At 47.5% G+C, this 17,731-nt stretch overlaps 1 protein-coding gene across 8 annotated transcripts in view; it reads left to right on the plus strand.

Moving 5' to 3' along the window:
* The window catches only part of LOC133537471 (unconventional myosin-VIIa-like), a 38,175-nt gene that overhangs the window by 14,691 nt on the left and 5,753 nt on the right, over nt 1-17,731 (plus strand). For 4 of the 8 annotated variants that reach the window (XM_061878512.1, XM_061878513.1, XM_061878508.1 and 1 more), the window contains 34 exons: nt 887-1,097; nt 1,211-1,346; nt 1,418-1,524; nt 1,725-1,778; nt 2,058-2,195; nt 2,377-2,535; nt 2,725-2,817; nt 4,731-4,825; nt 4,911-4,995; nt 5,069-5,287; nt 5,430-5,537; nt 5,644-5,853; nt 5,928-6,134; nt 6,200-6,376; nt 6,499-6,588; nt 6,659-6,786; nt 6,905-7,031; nt 7,114-7,233; nt 7,310-7,483; nt 7,590-7,817; nt 7,907-8,074; nt 8,197-8,314; nt 8,421-8,547; nt 13,920-14,089; nt 14,165-14,355; nt 14,442-14,566; nt 15,085-15,242; nt 15,336-15,489; nt 15,610-15,765; nt 16,753-16,858; nt 16,921-17,034; nt 17,170-17,257; nt 17,329-17,435; nt 17,505-17,690. In XM_061878512.1, the coding sequence (XP_061734496.1) occupies nt 887-1,097; nt 1,211-1,346; nt 1,418-1,524; nt 1,725-1,778; nt 2,058-2,195; nt 2,377-2,535; nt 2,725-2,817; nt 4,731-4,825; nt 4,911-4,995; nt 5,069-5,287; nt 5,430-5,537; nt 5,644-5,853; nt 5,928-6,134; nt 6,200-6,376; nt 6,499-6,588; nt 6,659-6,786; nt 6,905-7,031; nt 7,114-7,233; nt 7,310-7,483; nt 7,590-7,817; nt 7,907-8,074; nt 8,197-8,314; nt 8,421-8,547; nt 13,920-14,089; nt 14,165-14,355; nt 14,442-14,566; nt 15,085-15,242; nt 15,336-15,489; nt 15,610-15,765; nt 16,753-16,858; nt 16,921-17,034; nt 17,170-17,257; nt 17,329-17,435; nt 17,505-17,690 (4,834 nt within the window). The remainder of the gene's footprint in view (nt 1-886; nt 1,098-1,210; nt 1,347-1,417; nt 1,525-1,724; nt 1,779-2,057; nt 2,196-2,376; nt 2,536-2,724; nt 2,818-4,730; nt 4,826-4,910; nt 4,996-5,068; nt 5,288-5,429; nt 5,538-5,643; nt 5,854-5,927; nt 6,135-6,199; nt 6,377-6,498; nt 6,589-6,658; nt 6,787-6,904; nt 7,032-7,113; nt 7,234-7,309; nt 7,484-7,589; nt 7,818-7,906; nt 8,075-8,196; nt 8,315-8,420; nt 8,548-13,919; nt 14,090-14,164; nt 14,356-14,441; nt 14,567-15,084; nt 15,243-15,335; nt 15,490-15,609; nt 15,766-16,752; nt 16,859-16,920; nt 17,035-17,169; nt 17,258-17,328; nt 17,436-17,504; nt 17,691-17,731) is intronic. The other 4 variants (XM_061878514.1, XM_061878515.1, XM_061878510.1 and 1 more) reach the window with 1 other exon arrangement.

Below are 17,731 nucleotides of genomic sequence, written 5' to 3' on the forward strand. Positions count from 1 at the left end.
AGGAGCTGAGCCGGAAGGCAAAGCTCTCAATTTACCGGTCGATCTATGTTCCCATCCTCACCTATGGTCATGAGCTTTGAGTTATAACCGAAAGGATAAGATCACGGGTACAAGCGGCCGAAATGAGTTTCCTCCGCCGGGTGGCGGGGCTCTCCCTTAGAGATAGGGTGAGAAGCTCTGCCATCCGGGAGGAGCTCAAAGTAAAGCCGCTGCTCCTCCACATCGAGAGGAGCCAGATGAGGTTGTCCAGGCATCTGGTCAGGATGCCACCCAAACGCCTCCCTAGGGAGGTGTTAAGGAGACGTCAAACCGGTAGGAGGCCACGGGGAAGACCCAGGACACGTTGGGAAAACTATGTCTCCCGGCTGGCCTGGGAACGCCTCGGGATCCCCCGGAAAGAGCTGGACGAAGTGGCTGGGGAGATGGAAGTCTGGGCTTCCCTACTTAGGCTGCTGCCCCCGCGACCTGACCTCGGATAAGCAGAAGAAGATGGATGGATGGAAAACCATAATACAATTTTCCATTTACAGTAATATGCTGTAAATACCACCATAAATGTTGTGGTAAAATTGTGGCGATTAAGCTGCCAGTTGTTTTTTTGCTACAAAATCTAAGGGTTGTTTTTAAAAAAATAAAATAAATCAAATGCATAGGCAATTATATAATAATATCAGGAGGTGAATCCTTATACATTTATATTTATAAATGATTAATGGTTACAAGCGGCCCTCTAAATGCAGCCATAACTGTGATGTGGCCCTAAGTAAAAATGAGTTTGACACCCATGACAGGGAGTGTTTATGCCAGGAGCCGGCCTTGAACACTAACACATACACAGTTTAAGTCGTGTCAGCATTATCTAAAAACTTGTGATGGACCTCACCAGCTTCGAGCAACTTTGCATCAACTTTGCCAACGAGAACCTGCAGCAGTTCTTTGTGCGTCACGTCTTCAAGCTTGAACAAGAAGAGTACAACCTGGAGAACATCAACTGGCAGCACATCGAGTTCACTGACAACCAGGACGCCCTGGACATGATCGCCATCAAGCCCATGAACATCATCTCACTCATCGACGAGGAGAGCAGGTTCCCTAAGGTGGACACACACAAACCCTAATTATCTAGGTTGATGATGACACACATACAGGACCGTGTTAAGTTTCTTCAAAGCCTCTGACAAGTGACGTTTTAAAAGATGATTTGTTGCAGGGCACTGATAGCACAATGCTGAACAAACTCAACTTTCAACACAAAGTCAACACCAACTACATCCCACCAAAGAACAACTACGAAACACAATTTGGCATCCAACACTTTGCTGGAGTTGTTTATTACGAAACCAGAGGTCAGTGGTCACCCCAGGCTTGTCACTAAGCCTTCACACTTGTACTTGTGATGTGTCTGTTTGTCTTACAGGCTTCCTGGAGAAGAACAGGGACACTTTATATGGTGACATTATCCAGCTGGTTCACTCTTCCAAGAACAAGTTCATCAAGCAGATCTTCCAAGCAGATGTTGCCATGGTAACACACACAATGTTAATTCAAGCATGATAAAGACCATCAAAAACATCTAAAATATTATTGTCATCTAGAAACGAATAAAGGAAGTGGAATGTTGTCTGGTGAAATCTTATCCTGTCCTGCATGTTTCTACAAACATATCCAAGTCACTTCTCTTTGCGTGTGTGTGATCTTTGCATGTTCACCCTGCTTCTTTGCAGTTTCTGTGTGGTTTTGCTCCTGCTTCTTGTCTTCCTTCCAGCACTCTCTCCAAGGTAAAATATATATTTAGTACAAGACCTGTAAAATCTCCCGATTTGATGATCACAAGTATTTTCAATGCTACTGCCAGTTTAAAATTAAAGAGGAAGAAGGTTGAGCTCAGGAAGGACAAAACAACCATTTTTTTTGCTGTCTGACACGTGTGTGTGTGTGTGTGTGTGTGTGTGTGTGTGTGTGTGTGTGTGTGTGTGTGTGTGTGTGTGTGTGTGTGTGTGTGTGTGTGTGTGTGTGTGTGTGTGTGTGTGTGTGTGTGTGTGTGTGTGCATATTTAGGGGGCGGAGACCAGGAAGCGATCTCCCACTCTTAGCAGTCAGTTCAAAAGATCTCTGGAGTTGTTGATGAGAACTCTGAGTGTCTGTCAGCCGTTTTTTGTTCGCTGCATCAAACCCAATGAATACAAGAAGCCCATGGTGAGTGTGTATGTGCGGTACATCCTTTAAAAGAAAATGTTTTACTTTTTTGGCATGAATAGTATTTAATAAATAGGCATACATAGTATTTTGTTACAATTCCAGATGTCTGCACTAACAATTGCTGAACTTCATTTAAAGATGCTGAGTCTTGAGGAGTTAACAGATTTTTGTATCGTAGCTGTTTGACCGGGACCTCTGTGTGCGGCAGCTGAGGTACTCGGGAATGATGGAGACTATCCGCATCCGCCGTGCAGGGTATCCCATTCGCTACACCTTTGTGGAATTTGTGGACCGCTACCGTGTGCTTATGCCAGGAGTCAAGCCAGCATACAAACAGGTGTGGTTCTACAATATTAGACTACAAGAAGGTAAAAAATAACAAAAGCAACTGCAAAAAGCATGGCACTAATAAGGTGTTTGAATATGATCGCTCACAGCCACAAGGAAGAAAATAGTTAGGGCTTATATTGGACATTTCTAGCACAGAGACTAACAGTCGATCACTGTTTGGGTCTACGTACTCTAGGAGGATCTGAGAGGAACCTGTCAGAGGATTGCTGAGGCTGTGCTTGGCCGAAATGACGACTGGCAGATGGGAAAGACCAAAATCTTCCTCAAGGTAACTGCTTAATACATTTAGTAGTGAAGTGAAGTGAATTATATTTATATAGCGCTTTTCTCTAGCGACTCAAAGCACTTTGAATAGTGAAAGCCATTATCTAAGTCACATTTAAACCAGTGTGGGTGGCACTGGGAGCAGGTGGGTGAAGTGTCTTTCCCAAGGACACAACAGCTGTGACCAGGGTGACAGAAGCGGGGATCGAACCTGGAACCCTCAAGTTGGTGACACGGCCGAGCCCAATTTAGATTTTTGTGTACTACTTAAACTACTGTGTGTCTATTTGTGAAATCAGACGTCATTGATGTTGGACCATAACAGAGATGCAGAAATGTTAAAATTATTTAAATATTTACACAAGTTTATCATTGATTATCATTCACATCAACGTCCCACTGGGATGAGTTTTTCCTTGCCCTTATGTGGGCTCTGTACCGCGGATGTCGTTGTGGCTTGTGCAGCCATTTGAGACACTTGTGATTAAGGGCTATATAAATAAACATTGATTGATTAAGAGCTGTTACATCCATATAGTGCATGTATGTATGCACACTAAATGGATGTTATGACTGAATGTTGTTGGTGATCTTGTGCAAACAAATCTGATAAAAACCAGTTGATGCCGGTGTGAGTGAAGCTCTACTGTGATTTTTTTCTAGTGCACATGATCACTGACAGGAAAGAGTATGTTTTTGTTTCCCGCTGTGTGTGTGTATGTTGGAGGTTTATATTCCTAGACTAATATGTTCCTTATAAATGTTTAGATGTGTGCTTTGCTTTACTGGAATTGTCGGTGTCATGCAGACATGATCTATAAAGGCAACTTTGTGTTTTGAGGTGGCTCTCGTTTGACTCGTGTGTGTATTAGTTGCTGACTGAAGAGTGCCTTAGCTGGTCAGGAAGCTTAACAGGAAGGATAAAGTGCAGGGGGCAAAGGAAATAGCTTCAACCACTCTTTCCTGACAGGAAGCTGATGAACCATCAGGAGGACAGAAATATTTACAAGAGAAGACAGACTCAAAATGGAAAGCTGAATGAATTTCTGAATGGACAAATTGTGTGCTTCCAATTTTGTGGAAGAAAGTTCGGAAAAAAAACTTTTTTGTATCTTAAATACAAAGCAATGTCCTTAAAGACTCATGTCATTTGTGGTTAGGATGTTGTAGCCAAATACAAACAACCACCAGAGGTCAGTAGAATGAGTGGCAGTATTTTATTGGCAGTCACTTATTTTCAGCTGAAGCACTGAAATAGAGACTGGTAGGAGGGAGCAGCAATACATAGAGGTCAAAGGATGAGGTGGAGAAGTACTCACATGTTGGAAAGGCTGAACGAGTAAAGGGGTACAGAGTAAAACGTTGAGTAGCAGTGGAGAGTAATTAGGGGGCAGGAATCTCCTCTATTAAAACATATCGGTAGGTTAGTCGGAGGTAAGTCAAGAGCAAGCCAAGCAGGGCTTACTGGTGATGGCCAGGAAGATACTATTGATGAAGGATCAGTCAGGAAAAGAAAAGGAACAGGTTTAGGCTAAACAGGCAGAAAGATGATGGGTCAAGTGGGCCAGAGTTCACAAACAGATAATCCAAGAAATGTTCACAGCTGTAACTGTCCATGTTGGGGAGAAGAAATGATCTGGTAAAAGTGGTGTGACTTTGCCCTGGATCCGCAATTAGCTATACATAGAAAAAGTTAGTGAGGAGGCCTGATTGATAAATTCATAGTAGCAGTGTGAGCAGGTATGGGAGGGCCAGGGAGCAAAGAGTAGAAGCACTGCTCCTAACACTTGGGATGACTTTTACCCAACCTAATTTATGCTGGACCTCACAAACTTTCAGAAATGACCACAGACACTTGTGGAGTATTGCAATTTAGTGGAGAGACAACAGATGGAGATAAACTTCCTGGTTCTGTAGGATCATCATGACATGTTGCTGGAGATTGAGAGAGACAAGGCCATAACCGATAAGGTCATCCTCATCCAGAAGGTTGTTCGAGGTTTTAAGGACAGGTATATCAACATGAATTTGGACATGTTTCCACATGCTTTAGGAAAGCTTAAACTTAAAGAAATTTGTATAATTTCTGGCCATCAGATCCAACTTCCTTAGGATGAGGAAGTCGACTGTGTTGATCCAGAAAACTTGGCGAGGATATCTCTGCAGAAAGAATTATGGAGCAGTGAGGATCATCATCAATAATCGATCATCATCAATAATAATGTGTGAACTCATAATATTTAATTTCTCCTCAGATGCGGGCAGGCTTCTCTCGCCTCCAGGCTCTTGTCCGCTCCAGGAAGTTGTGTGCGTCGTATCACGTGGCCCGACAGCGCATAACAGGCTTTCAGGGTCATTGCCGAGGCTTCTTAGTGCGCCGTGCTTTTAGACACCGTCTGTGGGCCGTCATCACTATCCAAGCTTACACCAGAGGAATGATTGCACGGAGGTTATACCGCAGACTGAGGGGCGAGGTAGACACCTGGGCACACCTGTTGCATATTAATACAGACACCACCATCAATACGTTAAGCTAGGATCAATTGATCCGAAATAGACTTTATTTTTGGTAAAACACCAAAAACCACCTTGTCTTTTTTTTCTTGCTTCTATCAGTATCGAAGGAGGCTGGAGGCTGAGAAGATGCGCCTGGCTGAAGAGACCAAACTGAGGAACCAAATGTCTGCAAAGAAAGCCAAGGCTGAAGCAGAACGCAAACACCAGGTAGGCTAATTCTCACTGAGACATATTGTTAATGGACTTAACGGAAGAAAGTAATTGGTCTTTCTGCGATGCCTTTCACTGCACTCTAATTCATTGTCCACTTCAGGAGCGTCTGACCCAGTTGGCCAAAGAGGACGCAGAGCGGGAGAAGAAGGATAAGGAGGAGGCGAGGAGAAAGAAAGAGCTGGTGGAACAGATGGAACGTGCCCGTATGGAGCCTGTCAATGACTCAGACATGGTGGACAAAATGTTTGGCTTCCTGGGGACTACGAGTTCTTTTCCTGGTCAAGAAGGACAAGCTCCTGCTGGATTTGAGGTCAGGTGATAGATGTTTGCTTTGATAACTAAAGTCAGAAAGTATGGATCTGAATAATTCTTCCTCCTGTGCAGGACCTGGAGCGAACCCACCGGGAAATGGAGGAGGAAGACTTGGACGAGGCTCTTCCTTTGCCAGAAGATGACGATGAAGAGGATCTGTCTGAGTACAAGTTTGCCAAGTTTGCTGCCACCTACTTTCAGGGAACCACCACACACACATATGTCCGGCGACCTCTGAAACAGCCACTGCTCTTTCATGATGATGAAGGAGACCAACTGGTATGTCAAGAGAATCAAATAAATTCTTACTAAAGCAGTAACTTGTATTCCTTGATACAATCTAGGCGGCTCTAGCCGTGTGGATCACAGTCCTGAGGTTTATGGGAGATTTGCCGGAGCCAAAATACCACACAGCAATCAGTGACGGCAGCGAAAAGATTCCTGTCATGACGAAAATCTACGAGACCCTGGGAAAGAAGACGTACAAGAGGGAACTGCAGGCACTCCAAGGGGAAAGAGAGGTGAGTTGGAAACAGTTAAGGAAAGCTGTGAGGAGCTTTTATCACAACTACAAAGCAAAACTACATTATTCAAAAATTTGACATTTCAGAGCCATTTTTGAGCTGTCTTTTCCCATATTCAGATGCCTCAGTCCGACAGTCCTCGCAAGAATAGTATCCGACATAAACTGGTCTCTCTGACACTGAAGAAAAAATCTAAGATCACTGAGGAGGTAAGAGAAGATGTCTCTGATGTGTTATCATGTGACTCGCTTTATTTACAAAGTAAAGAACAATTTTCAGGTCACAAAGCGCCTCAACGATGGCGAGTATGGTGTCCATGGTAACAGCATGCTGGAGGACCGGCCAACATCCAACCTGGAGAAACTCCATTTCATCATCGGTAACGGCATTCTGAGGCCAGCGCTGAGGTAAAAATATTTACCAAATTGTCTAGTGGTGGTTTTCACCCAGGTTGTCTGGGCTCAAGTCCTGTTATGAGAATGTTGCGAGGGTGGCAATGGTTTATTTATGTCGTCTTTGTGTTAGGGATGAGATCTATTGTCAGATCTGCAAACAGCTGAGTCAGAACCCCTCTAAGAGCTCTCATGCTCGAGGTTGGATTCTCATCAGTTTGTGTGTCGGCTGCTTTTCTCCGTCAGACAAGTTCCTCAAGGTTAGGACACTTTTTCCCAGGTTTAGTCCAGATATGTAATGGTATAGTGCGTATACTTATGAGTATAGGTGTTAACATGTAGTACTTGAGGAACTTCATCAGCAGCGGGCCACCGGGTTATGCTCCATATTGCGAAGAAAGATTGAGAAGAACATTTGTGAACGGGACGAGAACACAACCTCCATCCTGGCTGGAGCTGCAGGTACACACATGCATAATTAGGTAAAGCTCACTTCATCTGGATGTCATTACTTAATTGTTGTGAAATCCATATGCAGGCAACCAAGTCTAAGAAACCCATTATGCTGCCGGTGACGTTCATGGACGGAACCACTAAAACGTTGCTGACGGACTCGGCCACAACGGCCAAGGAGCTCTGCAACACTTTGGCTGACAAGATCAGCCTACAGGATAGATTTGGCTTCTCTCTCTACATTGCTCTATTTGACAAGGTTGTCTGAGATTAAATAAACACTCTGTCATAAGAAAGAGTATTTTCTCCCAGCCAAACAGCTAAAAAAAATTGGTAATGGTCTGACTGTCCTCACATGCATTTAGGTCTCCTCTTTGGGCAGCGGGAACGACCACGTCATGGACGCTGTGTCTCAGTGTGAACAGTACGCTAAAGAGCAGGGAGCCCAGGAAAGGAATGCCCCATGGAGGCTGTTCTTCAGAAAGGAGATCTTCACACCGTGGCACTGTGCTGCTGATGATACAGTCGCCACCAACCTCATCTACCAGCAAACTGTTAGAGGCGTCAAGTTTGGAGAGTACCGTTGTGACAGGGTGACCACTTCTCTTCTTCTGTACTGCAGACATTCTCTTCTTCTATGTTTGGGTCCAAAACTCAAGACTTCCTTTTCTTTTTGACCCAGGAGGACCTGGCAGAACTGGCATCTCAGCAGTACTACGTTGACTACGGCTCAGAGGTCCTACTGGAGCGGCTTCTGAGCCTCATCCCGTCCTACATCCCGGATAGAGAGATTAGCAGTTCCAAGACAGTGGAGAAGTGGGCTCACTTCATCATGGCGGCCCACAAAAAGGTTGTTTGCTGCTATAAGTGGATCTGGTCATTACTAGCTAAAGATGAATGACGTCTTTTGGAAGTAGTTGTTTAATTCGAATATGTAAATGATGATTATTTGTCCATGTTGCTGTTGTTCAGGGCATTTACACGCAGAAGAGGTTTGACCCCCAAAAAGTCAAAGAAGAAGTGGTGGATTTTGCTCGCCACAAATGGCCCCTGCTCTTCTCTCGTTTCTATGAAGCCTTCAAATTCTCCGGTAAGATGTCTGACTGTAGTAAACGGCACAATTTTAGTTCTGAGCTTGCTCTCTAAAACAACAAAGTGAAAGTGAAATCATTACATGATGATGTTCTTTACTTTAGGTCCAAGTCTGCCTAAAAACGACCTCATTGTTGCCGTCAACTGGACTGGTGTTTATTTTGTCGACGAGCAAGAACAGGTCCTTTTGGAACTTGCCTTTCCGGAGATCACTGCGGTGTCCAGCAGCAAGTAAAGAATGTAGTCACTCTTGTGGTCACAATAATGTTGATTTGTTTTAACATTCGTTGATGTGGCAGTTGCCCATGAGTAGGAAACTGGCTTTGGGACACCAAAGTTCAACTGCTCTGAGAAACTATCCCCATTAGTGCATGTCCAATTTTGTATATAACAGCGTGTGACAGGTTTGTGTCGTGGGGTCTTCAGGACCGAAGGATCACAGCAGGAGTTCACGTTGACAATTCTTTTTAATCTTTTTACACACAATATTTCTTCTTTTGTTTGTTCCCAAAAGGATTTTATTTTTATTTTTAATTTTCACAACAGTTCATCTTCTTCGTTCACTCACAAAGTTTTTAACTCGCTCAGTCCTTCCACAACCCTTCTGGCGTCCTCAGCACCTCCTGGGTCCTTCTGGCTTTTCAGCCCCGCCCTGCAGTCACCAACGCTGCTAAATAGAGACAGGTGATTAGATAACTCGTTCCAGCTGAGGTATCCACTCACCTGTCATCTTGCCTCCGGCCGGCTCCTGTGCATGCCATCGCCGGCAGGCGGCGCGTGACCACGCCCCGCCTCTCACAGGCCTCCACCGTCAGTTTCAGGCCGGGCACCTGTCCGGCCCCGCCCCCCCCAGGAGGGCGAGAGAGGAAGTCCGCCACGGCCATCTGCGCGCCCGGCCTGTGGACCACCCGGAAGTTGTATGGCTGTAATGCGAGGTACCACCGGGTGATCCGTGCGTTTGCATCCTTCATCCGGTGGAGCCATTGGAGCGGTTTGTGGTCCGAACAGAGACTGAAGGCGCGCCCCAGCAGGTAGTAGCGGAGGGCCCTGACCGCCCATCGGATGGCGAGGCACTCCCTCTCTACCGTACTGTACCTCGCCTCCCGGTCTGAGAGTTTCCGACTGATGTACAGAATGGGGCGGTCGACACCCCCCACCCGCTGGGACAGCACCGCCCCCAGTCCCCTGCCCGATGCGTCCGCCTGCAGACAAAAGGGGATGGTGAAGTCAGGCATACACAGTACCGGTTTCTCGCAGAGTGCCGTCTTTACCTGCTCGAACGCCCGCTGGCACTGCTCCGTCCACTGGACCAGCTCTGGGGCACCCTTTCGGGTGAGGTCAGTTAGTGGGCTGGTCAAGTCCGCGAACCGTGGAATAAAGCGGCGGTAGTATCCCGCCAGGCCCAAAAACTGCCTCACCTCCTTTTTTGTCTTGGGGGGTGGACAGGCCGCAATCACAGCTGTTTTGTCTACCTGTGGGCGCCCCTCCCCCCCCCAAGTGGTACCCCAGGTACTGTACCTCCCTCCGGCCAACCGCACACTTTGCCGGGTTGGCGGTGAGCCCCGCCCGCCTCAGGGACTCGAGCACCGCCCCCACCCGCTGCATGTGCTGTTCCGAGCCGCTGCTTTGGATGATGACGTCATCCAAATATGCAGCTGCGTATGCCGCGTGGGGGCGCAGCACCCGGTCCATGAGACGCTGGAATGTGGCGGCGGCGGCACCGAACAAACCAAACGGCAGTGTCACGAACTGGAATAAACCTTCGGAGTGGAGAAGGCCGTTTTTTCCTTGGACTCTGGTGATAAGGGAATCTGCCAGTAGCCCTTGGTTAAATCCAGTGTGGTGAAAAAGCGAGCAGTGCCTAGCCGATCCAGGAGCTCGTCGACCCGGGGCATTGGGTACGCGTCAAAACGTGACACCTCATTTACCTTGCAGTAGTCCACGCAGAAGCGTACTGAGCCATCCTTCTTTCCCACCAGAACGATTGGGCTACACCACGCGCTGCGAGATTCTTCTATCACCCCCAGTTCCAGCATTGTTTTTAATTCTTCCCGAACTACTTTGCGCTTGTGCTCGGGAAGTCTGTATGGTCGAGTCCGCTCCGTAACCCCCGGGCTGGTCTCGATGTGATGTTGGATGAGGTTCGTAAGGCCGGGCCGCGCGGAGAACACATCAGAAAAACGCTGTTGCAGCGCTGCAACATCCGCTTTCTGTTTGAGCGTGAGGTGATCATCACAGGGGAGGGGAGGGGAGGGGAAGGGGCAGAGCGCGGGACCTCTGGCCCCAACTCCTCCTCCTCTCTTACTACCGTCACCATGGAAACAGGCTCCGCCTCCTTCCATGCTTTCAACAGATTGAGGTGGTAAATTTGGGTGTCTCCGCCCCGGTCCGAGCGCTGAACCTCATAGCCCACATCCCCCACTTGCCGTGTGACCTCAAAGGGTCCTTGCCATTGCGCAAGTAATTTAGAGCTGGAACTGGGAAGTAATAAAAGGACTTTTTCTCCCGGTGCAAATTTTCGCAGCTGGGTTCCCTGGTTGTACGTGCGTTTTTGGCGTTCTTGGGCTTGGAGCAAATTCTCCCGTGATAAGTGCCCCAATGTGTGTAGTTTTGCTCCCAAGTCCATAACGTACTGGACTTCAGTTTTACTGGAGCTCGGACCTTCCTCCCAGCTTTCTTTAATTATGTCCAGCACTCCACGCGGCTTCCTGCCGTACAACAACTCGAATGGTGTAAAACCTAGGGAGGACTGGGGTACCTCCCGCATCGCAAACATGAGGGGATCCAGCCATTTGTCCCAATTTGGTTTGTCCTTGTGCGTGAACTTACGGATCACGGTTTTTAGCATTTTGTTCAAGCGTTCCACCAGTCCATCTGTTTGGGGGTGATACACGCTGGTGCGGATCGCTTTGATACCCAGTAATCCGTATAGTTCCTTGACTGTGCGTGACATGAAGGACGTGCCTTGGTCGGTCAGGATCTCTTTCGGGATCCCGATCCGGGAGATAATTTGAAACAGCGCTTGCGCTACGCTCCTTGCGGAGATGGAGCGCAGAGGCACTGCTTCGGGATAGCGTGTTGCGTAATCCACTAGGACTAACACAAAGCGATATCCCCGTGATCTCGGGTGCAATGGCCCGATGAGGTCCATGCCTATTCTTTCGAATGGGATCTCTATAAGTGGTCATGGGCGCAAGGGCCCCTTCGGGGCGGCTGCTGGATTTACCAGTTGGCATTCCGGGCAGGCGGCGCACGTCTGCCCGAATGCCCGGCCAATAGAACCGGGCCATTACCCGATTAAGTGTTTTGTCGTAACCCATATGTCCAGCCATTGGGTTCACATGCGCCACCTGGAAAACCATTTCTCGGTGGCGTTTCGGCACCAGCAACTGGGTGATCTCTTCTCCCGTCTGAGTGTCACGGGTCACTCTATACAGCCTATCTCTCATAATGGAGAAATGAGGGAATACCCGCGCCGCTCCCGGGCGCCATAGCTGACCGTCGATATAGTCGACTTGGTCCCAGGCCGCGCGCAAAGTTTCGTCTCGCGACTGCTGGAGGGGGTTATCCTCCGTAGGATGCCAATGGGAGGCCGGGGGGGGGCGTCCCGCGAAGCCCCCGCCGGTTCCCGCTCGGCAGTGGCGGAAGGCCCCGCCTCGCCACTGACAACCGCGCAGATACTCCCTTTTCCTACGGTCCGTGAACGCCTCCCCACACATTGCGTCACGAGAAGTGGAAACCCCGGCCCATTTGTCCCTAATAATATGGGAGGCGTAAGGTGCGCACTTACAGCAACCTTCACACTATGCTTTTGTCCCCGATGCCAAACTTCTACTGGAACAATGGGATACGTGTGCACATCCCCATGAATACATCTAATTTGCCCCTGTGTCGCCTGCCTCAACGCCCCGGGCCGAACCAGGTTTTGGTGGATCATGGTCTGTTTGCACCCCGAATCCACCATTGCCCGGTATATACTCCCTTGAACCCTTACCGGGACACAGTACGCCTCCCCTGGATCGGAGCCGGGTGCTGGGGCTCGACCACCCGTATCACCTGCCCCACCTCCATCAGTGAGCATTCCCTGCGCACGTGACCAGGTTGGCCGCACCCGCAGCACACCGGCCCTGGCGTTCGAGGTGCCGTCTGCGGGGGAAGCCCTTGTTGCGCAGCACCGGGAACCTGGACAGAAGGAGGAATGTCACACATTTTATAACCCCCTTTTCCCCCCCTCAATAGTACTGGAGTATGATGTTGTGTGTGCGTGTATGAGTGTGTGTGTGCGTGTGTGTGCATGTCCCTGTCCGGGCTGGCGGCCTCCTGCGTCTGCCAGCTCCGTCTCCTGGGTGCTGGGATGGGCCGCTCGGCCGCTCGTGGTGCTGCTCTGGATCTGTCGGCTGCCCGTGGCGCTGGTGTGGGTCTTTCGGCGATCTTGTTGCTTCCTTCACGGTGTACCGCCAGATGATCCTCGGCCAGGGCCACCGCGGCCATCAGGTCCAGCGGGCGATGGTACCGCACCCAAGCGGCCGTCCGGGCTGGGATGGCCTCCACAAACTGCTCCAGGAGGATCCGCTCCAGCATCTTACTGTCGGCCTTCTGGGGTTCAAGCCACCGGACGGCCGCGTCCCGAAGCTGCTGCGCCAGCACGAACGGTCGATCCTCAGGCCCCAGTCGCATGGCCCGGAACCGGCGTCGGTGGTCCTCCGGGTGGCTGCCGATGCGGTCTAATATTGCCCGGCGTAGGTTGGGGAAATGCACCCGAGCGTGCGCTGGAAGACTAAGCGCCGCCCGCTGCGCCTCCCCCACCAGGAGCGGCAGCAGCTTGACACCCCACTCGGTGTCCGGCCAGCCGCATGCTGACGCTGTGGTCTCGAATACGTCGAGGAATACTAGCGGGTCCTCTCCCTCTGACATCCTCTGAATGGCGGTCCCCTTCTCCTTCTCCTTTCCTCCGGACTGGCTCACCAGTGCTTGCAGTACCTGCGTCTGTTGCATGCATGCCTCCATCTGCTGCTGGGTGGCTGCCGACACCTCCGCCAGCACTCTTCCCAGTGCCTCCAGGGGGGTTGGGGCCGTCATCTTTCCTCGGTCCTTGCTTGGTTGGGCGCCAACTGTGACAGGTTTGTGTCATGGGGTCTTCAGGACCGAAGGATCACAGCAAGAGTTCAAGTTGACAATTCTTTTTAATCTTTTTACACACAATATTTCTTCTTTTGTTTGTTCCCAAAAGGATTTTATTTTCATTTTTAATTTTCACAACAGTTCATCTTCTTCGTTCACTCCCCAAGTCTTTTCAGTCTTAGTTCGTTCACTCACAAAGATTTTAACTCGCTCAGTTCTTCCACAACCCTTCTGGCGTCCTCAGCACCTCCTGGGTCCTTCTGGCTTTTCAGCCCCGCCCTGCAGTCACCAACGCTGCTAAATAGAGACATGTGATTAGATAACTCGTTCCAGCTGAGGTATCCACTCACCTGTCATCTTGCTTCCAGCCGGCTCCTGTGCATGCCATCGCCGGCAGGCGGCGCGTGACCACGCCCCGCCTCTCACACAGCGCATATATTTTAATTCCTCCTTGAACATAGTTGTCCTTATTCCACTTTCAGGGGAGGAAAGTTGCAGAGTCAGAGCTTCACGCTGGCGACCATCAAGGGAGAAGAGTATACCTTCACCTCCAACAACGCTGAGGACATCCGCGACCTGGTGGTTACCTTCCTGGAAGGCCTGAGGAATAGGTCAAAGTTTGTAGTAGCACTACAGGACAGTCCCAATGAGAGTATGTCCTCGTTGAACTTTGGAATATGTGACAAAGAAGTCACAAGTGTCAATCATGTCCTCAAACCTTATCCAGATGGTGAGCCGTCTACGTTCCTGAGCTTCCAGAAGGGAGACCTAATCCTGCTAGACCAGGACACTGGCGAGCAAGTTCTCAACTCAGGTTGGGCACACGGTGTAAACGAGAGAACCAATCAGAGAGGAGACTTTCCAGCTGACTCCGTCTACGTACTGCCCACTATGACACGACCTCAGCAGGAGATTGTGGTATGACAAAGCTGCTTTGATTAAGTTATATTAGGAATAAGTAAGACACATTTGTTTGTTACTAATGATGCAATCCAACTACCCAGGCTCTCGTAACCATGACACCAGACCAGCGGCAGCACTCGGTGCGAGTGTCGCAGCTCATGCTTCCTGAGGGTGAAGACTCAGTCAAACCATACACACTGGAGGAGTTCTCCTACGACCACTTCAGGTACACACTTCCTCAGCAAACCATTAAGCACCCCTTTCAGGACCTCGCTTTTAAATTTGTGGTGCAGACAAGGGGCTTTCCACAAAGTTTATAAACATTTTTTTCAAACTGTTTTCACCAAGTACCACCTCAGAAAACACTTGATTCTCCAAGTACCACCATAATGATCAACATTAAAATACAGTAGCTTATATTCATTAAATACAAGGGAGAGGATTCATTTAACAAGTATATTTATTATTTTAGGCCACTGTATAATTAAACACAGTTTAAACAGTAACACTGTGTTTAAATATTTATTAAGTGACTCTTTGGCGTACCACTTGATGGAGCCCACGTACCATAGAGTTTGTGAATCTTTGTCATAAAATATAATTGTCCAGAAGATTGTGCTAAGATAAGTATCAAGATTCAAGGACAACTGGGCCAATCTCTGATTGAACCATCCATTTATAGTTTTGTCCATACAATGAATATAACACAATAAAATAGTTAAGTACACGATGTGCTTCCTGCAGGCCTCCCCCCAAACACACACTAAGCAGAGTAATGGTAACCAAGAATCGGGGTAAGGACAAGTTGTGGAGTTGCACCAGAGAGCCTCTCAAACAACCACTACTGAAGAAGGTGGTCCAACACGAGGATCTCGCTCAAGAGGCCTGCATGGCATTCATCGATATCCTTTACCACGTTTATATTGTTGTAGGTGTTGGGCCAACTGACAACTGTACCAATCGAAACCGACATGTTACCTTAATGTGTGTCCTACCTGTGATGAAGTACATGGGTGACTACCCCTCCAAACGCACTCGCTCGGTCAATGAGTTGACCGACCAGATCTTTGAGGGATCGTTGAAGACAGAACTTCTGAAGGACGAGATCTTCTGTCAGATCATCAAACAGCTCACTGACAGCCATGTCAAGTGTGTACAAGCACACAGAAGACCTATGAATAGATAGTGATTATATTGTGACATAAATCTAAGTGAACATTTCAAGTGAACATAATATAAAGCTTAACATGTTTGTGTGTGTGCTAACAGGTACAGTGAGGAAAAGGGCTGGGAGCTGTTATGGTTGTGTACTGGTCTCTTCCCACCAAGTAACGTGCTGCTTCCGCACATCCAGCGCTTCCTACAGTCTAAGAGACAACACCCGCTCTCTGCTGACTGCATGCACAGGCTACACAAAGCTTTACGGTAGCGAAAAACTTTAAGTCTGCATTGTATAAATAGACATGTAAGCTAGAAGCCAAATATAATCGTTACTGTCTAAGTTTATTTGAACAGGGACAACGCACATTGATCAACATTGGTGTAACTGCGTAAGTTTTAGCTACAAAGCTAGTTTCTGACCATAGTCACTGGGCAAGATGCATAGATAGCCAGCAGCAAACAATATCCAATAAAACAACAATCATTAATAGCCTGCTTAAAATAGTAAATAAATTGATTAATATCTCACACACATCTATGGCAACATTTAGCACAAGCACTACACATTATGCTTCAACAGCACCATGAACAATTACACAAAGGCATGGTTACACTGGCAGCAGGCAGGTAGCACAAATCAGCAATAAATAAAACACATTATTATGTGCACAAGTAGTCATGATTTTAGCATATTTTTGAATTGCCTTAATGTATCAACATAGCATACTTGAATAGGGATATTGTTCCAAAATTGGACTGGCTGAAGGCCCTTTTCCTGAGGGGAACTATCTGTTTGTTTGAAGAGGCAGATCGAGTTTGCCTCCCGCTCAGATCAGAAAGTACTGGTGGGGCCATGACCACGTAAGATTTTAAAAAATAGATCAGCATTAAGAAATATTACACACATTTTCCCAATTAAGTGGTTTATATTTTTCCAGTGGTGATGACGAAAAGATTTCATGTCCAGAACTTTCAGAGCCTGCTTATAGAGAGAATAGATCAGATTCAGTGTTGTCTTTCAGCCATCTAAATGTCTTCATTGTGAACTAACAAAGAAAAAGCAAGGCCAGCAACACCTGTGTCGCTCTTATAATTTTAACATAAACTGCACAGGAGTTACTAAAGACGGAATGGTTTTAACAAAGTCTTCATCGATGTGTTTTTGTGTGTTTTATTAAGTTTTTTTAGAGTGTTTGTTTTTCCTGTATTCTGTTCATTGTGAACTAAACCTATTGGTTGCCACGGTAACAGAAACGGTTCCAGGAAGTATCCTCCACATCTGGTGGAAGTGGAGGCCATCCAGCATAAGACCACGCAGATTTTTCACAAAGTTTACTTCCCTGATGACACAGATGAGGTAATACACAGTACTTAATATTGATTCTAGAACAAGTGTACTGTCATGTAAAAATTGCGCAGGCATTTGAAGTGGAGTCCAGTACCAAAGCCAAAGATTTCTGTCAGAACATCTCCACCAGACTGCTGCTCAAATCTCCTGAGGGATTCAGCCTCTTTGTCAAGATTTCTGACAAGGTCAGAGGTCAAGCATGTTTTACATTATTTTCGTTGAACAATAACACTTACTTATCAGTCATTTCTAAAATGATTATTTCCCTGTGTATTGGTTGAAGGACAAATACAATCTATTATGCGTAAATGTGTGTGTAGGTTATCAGTGTTCCAGAAGGAGATTTCTTCTTTGATTTTGTGCGACACTTGACTGACTGGATCAAGAAATCGCGCCCAGCAAAAGATGGTATTAAACACAACTTTATCTCTTTTAATAAATCAAACTTGCTTTTCTTAAAAGTGACCTTTACCTTGCAGGAATGGTTCCCTCTCTGACCTACCAGGTGTTCTTCATGAAGAAGTTATGGACTAGCACAGTTCCAGGAAAGGACTCCTTCGCCGACTCGATCTTCCACTACTACCAGGTAAATCTTGCTAGGGAGATACCATAAAAACGGGACAAGAGTCATGACAAATGTTTTCTCATCATTCAGGAGCTGCCCAAATACCTGCGTGGCTACCACAAGTGTTCGAGAGACGAAGTTTTCCAACTCGCCGCTCTTATCTACAGAGTCAAGTTCGAGGATGACAAATCCCACTTTCCAACCATTCCCAAGATGTTGCGAGAACTGGTCCCCCAGGATCTCATTCGTCAGATGTCACCAGATGACTGGAAAAGGGTAAAACCTGAAAACTAATGACCAATGCTTTTTAACTGGAG

This window comes from Nerophis ophidion, linkage group LG18 (genome assembly GCF_033978795.1).
Source record: "Nerophis ophidion isolate RoL-2023_Sa linkage group LG18, RoL_Noph_v1.0, whole genome shotgun sequence".
Taxonomy (NCBI): domain Eukaryota; kingdom Metazoa; phylum Chordata; class Actinopteri; order Syngnathiformes; family Syngnathidae; genus Nerophis; species Nerophis ophidion.